We start from the raw sequence: 7,802 nt of genomic DNA, 5'->3' as shown, positions 1-7,802 counted from the left end.
GTGTGCTTTGGGTCATTGTCCATTTGGAAGACTCATTTGAGCCAAAGCTTTAACTTGAGATGTTGCTTCAGTTTTTTATATAGTTTATGTAAACTTCTGGTTTCAACTTCACAAACTGCCACTTAACTATGTAAAACTATGATAAATATTTAGCTACTACTATTGGTGGTACTATGGGCTTAAATTATCAGACACAAGAATGAGCAACAAAAACAGGTGACAACTTACGAATCTAGACACAATCTAGACATTCCGACTTGAAGAACCGTAAATGTTCAGTAGTGTACGACATCTCATTCTATCAAATTTTTCACAATTTCAGATCAAATTTACAGACAGTTTGAAAATGTTTGATGTAGCATATTAAATAAAAGTTTATGGTGAAGTCTTTATCCACTCAGCTGTATTTAAATGATGGGATTATTCTCAGTAAGTGAAACAAGACACAATATGATCTGTTTCCTCATCAAGTTCCACTTTTGTACTTTCACTTTTTATTTTACTGTCAAATTCTAGAAAATGAACACAATCTATTTGATGGCAAGTAAAAAGTCAGTCTATATCAGATTCTCTGTAAAAATGTCCTCTCCATTTTATTTTGAAAAGGCAGAGTACAAACTGATGCAGGTTTACAATTAGACTGATCTTTGTTCCAACCAGAAAAGAACTGATCGATGTGTTTAGGAAAACTCAAACCTTTTAGAGGGACAGAATTCTATAACAAAGTCAGCTGTGCTAAAAGCTGGAATTGGTAGAAATAATTGATTTTGGGAGAAAAAGTGCATAGAAAGTAGCTTATATTCTAATAGTACTATTTCTACTTTGAAGTAAAGAATTTGATTGCAAGATGGGATCAGCGCGTAGCCTGGATCTGAAAGAGCTGAATATTAATCTATTTTGAGATTATTTTTTCAGACCAATGCATCTTTCACTGGGAGGGTTGAACATGTTTTTGTCGTCTGTATAGAAATTATTTGAGATCAGCAGCCTCATGTAAACTCATACAACAGTAAAATGTCATTTATACAGAGGAGCATGCTGATAGTCCGAGAGAAGACAGGCCACTGTAAAGATCTGGTTAATGCTTCCAGAGATTGAAAGAGGGATGATGGTGTCAAAGACTTTGTTCTCTTTGACTCTTTGGATGGCTCTCTCCACATGAACTCTCAGTCGGCCAATGGCCCGTGTCCTCAGTACTTCCTCTTTGGGCATTTCTGCTCCTTTGGGAACAACTACAGGACGGTGCACACCTCCTGACACAAGGTCATCCACCTGAGAGCCCTTCTCATCCATTTTGTCCATGTCAGGAGAGAGGAGTGAGACACCTGACTGACAGGAACGCTCCCTGTCCCTCATGGAGCCCTCACACGGGGACGACACAAAGGGGAGTGCTCCATCAGGACAAATGCCCACCATGGCCTTAAAGGTGCAGTGACATTTGTGTGTGGAGAACACCTCACTCTGTGGAAGCAGTGATGAGGGACTTTGACACAGCAGCTCTGTACACTCAAGGACGACTCTGTCTTCACCGCCGTGGAAATCTTTAAGGAGAGTTTCCCTGATGACAGCGGGACACATCCAAACACAGATGGACCCCAGGAGACAATACAGGAAGTTAGCCCAGGTGACGATAACTCCGCTCACAGTGGAGCTGTGGATGTGGAATCTGTGGCCAAGTTCAGAGTGATTGCATCCAGTGGAGAGATACGTCAGGAAGAGGAACAACTCGTCTATAGGCCTCAGCTTCTGAAAAGAGAAACACATCCATTTTCAAATTCACATCATGGGCTGTTCATAAAAATACTAACTGAAAGCACGAGAAACACTTACTGTTGGCTCAGTTAATGGAGTTTCAGAACTTGTTCTTGAAGGCTTCTTCAATGTGACTCTGACCATTTTTGTTGTGGCACTTTCAATGAGGTTCCAAAAGGCCATGAGGTGCTCATAGGACGCAAATCTGTACAGACAAAACACATTATAGACAAACAAAATACAACAGCAGGCCTGTGGTCATTAATAATTCAGATGAAATTAAAACAAGACAATGTAATGTCTAACTACAGAAGGTTCTCAGTGATGAAATGTTCACATGCACAAACAGGTCAACAGTGCACCCTTCCTCTGGGAGGCGCTGTAGTCTGTATAGAAGGTATTTGTTGTCGAGACTGACAATAATATAATGGCAGTGCTTGCGGAAGTCAATAATAAAACTATACCAAATATATGATCATATTATATTAGGCGCACATTTCTCAGCCTCCAGGGGCACACAGGTGTGTGTGTTGCAGGTGGGTAAGGTACACTGTGTCTACAGCCTACACACCTGGTGTAATGGCGAATGTCCTCGGGACAAGTTGAGAATCTCTGGAGTCCGAAAGATGACTGCAGATGAAATGACGCCACATTTTGTCCTAACTCCTGCAGCTGGCTTATGCTCTCATCCTCAGACCGTGTAGATACAGCTCCATCACTGTGATCAGTCAGCTTTGGTTTGTCTCCAGTGTTATCCACAGGCTGAACTATATCTTCACATTTCTCGCCTGTGTGACGTCTCATATGAACTTTCAGATTAGAGCTGGAGGTAAATCCTGTTTTACAGACTGAGCAGATGTAAGGTTTCTCCTTTTCATGTGCTCTCTTATGATATCTGAGACTAGAGGAATGAGAAAAAGCTTTTTTACAAATTGAACAACTGAATGGTTTTTCACCTGTATGTACTCTCAGGTGTTCTTTAAGACACATTTTTTGATTAAATGTTTTCTTACAGACTGAACAGCTGAATGTTTTATCACCTGTATGCATTATCATGTGTACTTTAAGATAACTTTTTCGGTTAAATGTTTTCTTACAGATTGAACAGCTGAAGGGTTTTTCACCTGTGTGTATTCTCATGTGTGCTTCAAGTTTTGAATAATAATAAAACGTTTTCTTACAGACTAAACAGCTGTAAGGTTTGTCTCCCATGTCTGTTCTCGTGTGCACTGTAAGATCACTGTTTTGGGTAAATTCCATTTTATGACAGCTGCTTGTTTTTTCACTTGTATGTGTTCTCAAGTGTGTTTCCAGAGTAGTTAGATGGCTAAATGTTTTATTACAGACTGAGCAGCTGAATGGTTTTTCCCCTGTATGTATTCTCATGTGTACATTAAGATTACTTCGTTGGTTAAATGTTTTATCACAGACTGAACAGCTGAATGGTTTCTCACCCGTATGTATCCTCATGTGTGATCGAAGTGTTGAATTTCGGCAAAATGTTTTCTTACAGACTGAACAGCTGTAAGGTTTGTCTCCCGTGTGCATTCTCATGTGTACTACAAGCTCACTATTTTTCGTATATATTTTTTTACAAATTGAACAGCTGAATGAGTTTACATCTGTATGTTTTCTCATATGTGTTGTGAGAGTTGAATTTCGGTAAAATGATTTCTTACAGACTGAACAACTGTAGGGTTTTTCTCCTGTGTGTGTTCTCATGTGTGCTACAAGATCACCATTTCGGGGATATGTTCTTGTACAAACTGAACAGCTGAATGGTCTTTCACCTGTATGTATTATCATGTGTGTTCGAAGTGTTGAACGCTGGCAAAATGTTTTCTTACAAACTGAACAACTGTAAGGGTTGTCTCCCATGTATCTTTTCATGTGTCTTTTTAAATCATATCTAGTCCCAAATCTCTTTTTACAATTAGTGCACTGGTGTTTCTTCTCTTTGGCTCCTGACATGTCTCCATTGTCCAGAGTGGCACTGGTTTCTGGTGCAGACTTGTATTTGGGGGATAGACCTAAGTTTGGAGCAGTGGTGCTTCTGGCTCTGATCTGGACTTGGTCTCTATCAGCCTCTGTCTCCATCTGTGCAGCTGAACAGCTGAATGGAGTTCTCCAGTCTTCATCATTCTCAGTGTCAGAAGAGTGCTCTGTGAGTTCCTCAGTGTCTGAGTCGACATGTGGCTCTGGGATGATGTCCAGTGAGGACTCTTCTGTCTTCACATCGACAGCACTGGACTCAGGGACACACCTGAAAATAAACCAAAAACATGAGGGTCACAATAGAGGTTATGTTTGTTTGCTTTGTTTGCCCCATTTACTTTCCATCCATTTTCTTCTGCTGTATCTGGGGCCGTGTTGCGGAAGCACCAGTCTGACACACACTTCCTGCATCTCTTCCAGAGGAGATATGCTAAGCTATTTTCTATGTAAATTGTGTTGATGGAATAATCCTATTGAAACTCCTGAATTTCAGTGACAAATTTACAAATTCAAAGCGCTCTCTGAAGCTTCTATTTGTGCGAGAGAGGGAAGGGGTGGGTCTGTGTCCCAGAGGGCACTACTTTCATAAATACAGTGGAACATACAGTATGGTCTGCAGGTTTGGACGTGTTGGGTCAATGAAGCCTGGCAACCCTGCTCCATCACGTTGTTTTTTTTCACAGGGCCTCCTCCCAGTGGGAAATGCGCAGGATACCTTCCCAGAGAGGTGTCCAGGAGGCTTCCAGATGCCCTCAGATGTCTCTTCTCCACATGGAGAAGCGACTCTATTCTGAGCTCCTTCAATGTGACCGAGCTCCTCAGACTATCTCTAAGAGAGCGCCTAGCCACCTGCGGAGGAAGCTTTTATCCACAATTTTGTCCTTCTGCAGACAGAGCATGCTATGCTTTGTTTCGATGTCAGGTACAAAGTGAATGCTAAGTAGATGTAGATGTTTATCTTTGTTAGCAGACTGTAGCAGCTCTGAGACATTTTGAGCTCTTACAGGAGCAGATTTCATCCCTCACCATTGACTCTCAAAGACTCGTTGCTAAATTACAAAATGTTGTGATGTTGCCTGCATAACCACTAAAAGAAATTACGTCTTTAAAAAGGCGACTGAAAATGGAAAAGAACTAATCTCATTAAAACTAACTGCAGTTGGATGTGTTTAAAGTGGTTGAGCCTCACACTTGCAGCTGCTCTTCCTCCTGTTTGACGCTCTGTTCCTCTGGCTCCTCTTTGATCTGTGCGGTCTCTAGGATTTCCTGCTTCAGACCTGGAACAGGACTCAGAGAGGGGATCTGGACACCTGCAGGAGACAACACAGGTCTGAACTCCCTACATATACATGTGTAGCACTTACAGGGCCTGTATTACGCAATTTTCTGATCTATGTTATAAAGATGTTACCTTATCACAAACATACCTGGAGTTATGTTTTGTTTCATTCAGAATCAGAATCCTTTTATTGCCATCACTTGTGAACACAGTTCACAAACTAGGAACTTACTTTGGTGATAAAATGCAACATAAAACACACTGAATAAATACAAATACAAATAAGGGCATGCACAAAGTTTTAAAAAAAAAGATATGCTTAAAAAATCAAATAAAATACTTAAAGGTAGAAAATATATACAACAGCAGCATCAGAACAACAGTGCAAACATGACTACACATGTTTAACACATAACCCCTGTGTATTTAGGCTGCATATGACACAAACACTCGACCTTGTGGTAATACAGGAAGTGCTCCCCTGTGTTTTCAAACTCCATCCACCTTCACTACAATCATGTGGATGATTTCAAACCAGAAATTTCCAATCTCTACTGAATTAAAGGTAAAAGCTGTTAACTTGAAAACTACCACTACTTGACATCACAAGGTGGAACAGAGCATTGTGAGCTTTGGATGTACACAGCCTATTAATCAAGGATTACTTAAACACGTGAATGAACAAACTTCAGCTATGTCTTTGATAAGGTAACAGTATTATGCCTACATGCCTCAAAGCTCTGAAGAATCAATTTTTGTGTAACATAGGAGGTTTAAGCTTGTGACTCATCAATCAAATTAATCAGCTTTTTTCATATTAATACCAAAAACTACCAAATCTTCAGCTCACTGTTTATGAATGGCATGAGGTTTCTGGTAATGAAAACTGATCATTTAGTTCAAAGTCCATGCATTTTTAAAATGTTTTTATTTTCTTTATTTACAAAGCAGGCATATAAAACATAACAAATCAAGATACACTTATAACATACATACAAACAAAACAATAGTAAACTGATAATAACACTTAAAAGACAAAACAAAGAACAAAAATATAATAAAATAAATTATTGTGTTAATTGCTAGTGTGTGTTAATCCCAGTGGGTGCAGTATTTTCTATGACACAATAGATCCTTGCAGCTGGTTTATTGTCGAGCTGTTTGATGTATTAATGTAGTGTTTTAGATCATAGCAAATGTGGTCCCAGTTGGGATTTGTATTGTTCCGTTTAACTTTGATATTTGCAACAGAATTATTAGTTGTCATTTCATTGCACAACAGCAGAAGCATGTGGCTCTCCTGGAGGCTCAGCACGAGTCCAGATTTATTTTATTGTAAATGAAATGTTGAATTTTAGCCCAGAGATCTTGACTATAGTTACATTGGTAGAAGGATGGGGGATGGTTACTAAGAGATTTACACAGAAACTGCAATTGTAGTCTAATTTGAAGTTTTGTTATGCTTTATTTTAGCCGAATAAATATTATGGAGAATTTTGTTCGTTGTGTCACTTCCTTGTCTTTATTGCTAAAGCAGCACGTGCTTGTGGCTGTTGTACTTGTGTATAAAGGAGATAACGGCTCATATCCCGGTGTACCTGCGGGAGATGAGGCCACACAGAGCACTTTTTTCTCATTCTTCGGTGTTGTTGATCCTTTATCTTTGTCCATGTCGTAGACTGTGGTAGAAATGATCGATTTTGTATGTTGGAGCTGTCGGGGCTGATGTGTCAGAAAAGCAAACGGAAGAAAACCAGAGGTTTGAAACGTTACAGCTCAAGAGCGGAGTGTTTACAGGCGGCCGCCATCTTGGAGCGTAGTCTCGCGAGAGTTTCTTCTTATGATTTATTTTTATTTATTTAACAACTTTTTGGTGCATTACCGCCACTAACTGGTATGGAAAGTGAACTGGAAGGCATAGTAATGGCAATAACAACAACAACAACAATAAAAAATAACTATTATTTTAAAAAAACAACAACATTATTTGGATGTTTTTGCAATAGCTCTATCAGATCAAATTTCATTTTAAGGTTATTAATACTTTTCTCCATTTCATTCCTTTCTTGATTATGCTTAACCATCCATAAAGACATGCACAACTCACAGGAGCTTTTTTATTGCAAACTTTCAAACAGAAATATTTGAGCATATAAACAAATGAACAGATAAGGGTCTTCCAAAAAGGACACATGAAAACCAGTCTCTTTTCTTTCAGCTAGGTTCAGTGATTTGGCAAAAAAGTCTGTGGTCATTCCTCCAGTCTGCAGTTCTTGTTTTAGTTTTGAAGAAAAAAATATATATATTTGCATATAAAATCTTGACCGAGTATAAATTATGAAATGGCTGTTATTTCATTTTTTTATGGTTAGAGGCCAACTGATTCCCCAAAACCAGGACTGAATACACAAGGACAATACAAGGAGAGATGTTCCAAGTTCTTATCTATGAGGCAGATAAGATTACTCTTTTATCTGCTCCTTTTCAATAATTTTGTATATGTTTAACTTTGTAACATCGTTGATGTCTTTTTTTATATTTTATGATCTAAATAAATAAATAAATGGATGGATGTCATTGCTGATCTATCATTGGCACGTTTCATGTGACTAGACTTAGCTACAGACGTCACAAACTATGTCAAAGAGCTTTATTTAAGCTACACTGTCCTTATAATTATTTAAATAATTAACTGTAGACTCCAAAACTCGGGTTAGCAATTTGAATGAAGCTTGACCCACACGTGTAACAAAGACATCCAGACTTCTATCTTACT

General features: G+C 38.9%; 1 protein-coding gene across 1 annotated transcript; it reads right to left on the bottom strand.

Annotated features, from left to right (window-relative positions):
- Positions 1 to 569: 569 nt before the first annotated feature.
- Positions 570 to 6,842, bottom strand: LOC129457328 (zinc finger protein 3 homolog). Its single transcript, XM_055230988.1, has 5 exons — positions 6,625 to 6,842; positions 4,937 to 5,057; positions 2,324 to 4,015; positions 1,831 to 1,957; positions 570 to 1,746 (listed from the first exon to the last, which is right to left on the bottom strand). Exons 1-5 carry the CDS (start codon positions 6,695 to 6,697, stop codon positions 1,018 to 1,020), a joined length of 2,742 nt encoding a protein of 913 aa, XP_055086963.1. The 5' UTR covers positions 6,698 to 6,842; the 3' UTR covers positions 570 to 1,017.
- Positions 6,843 to 7,802: the final 960 nt, after the last annotated feature.

The sequence above is a fragment of the Periophthalmus magnuspinnatus genome, chromosome 22 (assembly GCF_009829125.3).
Source record: "Periophthalmus magnuspinnatus isolate fPerMag1 chromosome 22, fPerMag1.2.pri, whole genome shotgun sequence".
NCBI lineage: Eukaryota > Metazoa > Chordata > Actinopteri > Gobiiformes > Gobiidae > Periophthalmus > Periophthalmus magnuspinnatus.
This window is presented reverse-complemented; position numbering and strand designations above follow the sequence as displayed.

Coding starts and splice junctions, on each gene's coding strand:
- LOC129457328 (XM_055230988.1), bottom strand. CDS start 6,697: ATGGACAAAGATAAAGGATCAACAACACCGAAGAATGAGAAAAAAGTG. Junction 4,016..4,936: donor GAGGAAGAGCAGCTGCAAGT/GTGAGGCTCAAC, acceptor GTTTATTTTCAG/GTGTGTCCCTGAGTCCAGTG. Junction 1,747..1,830: donor CTCCATTAACTGAGCCAACA/GTAAGTGTTTCT, acceptor TTCTCTTTTCAG/AAGCTGAGGCCTATAGACGA.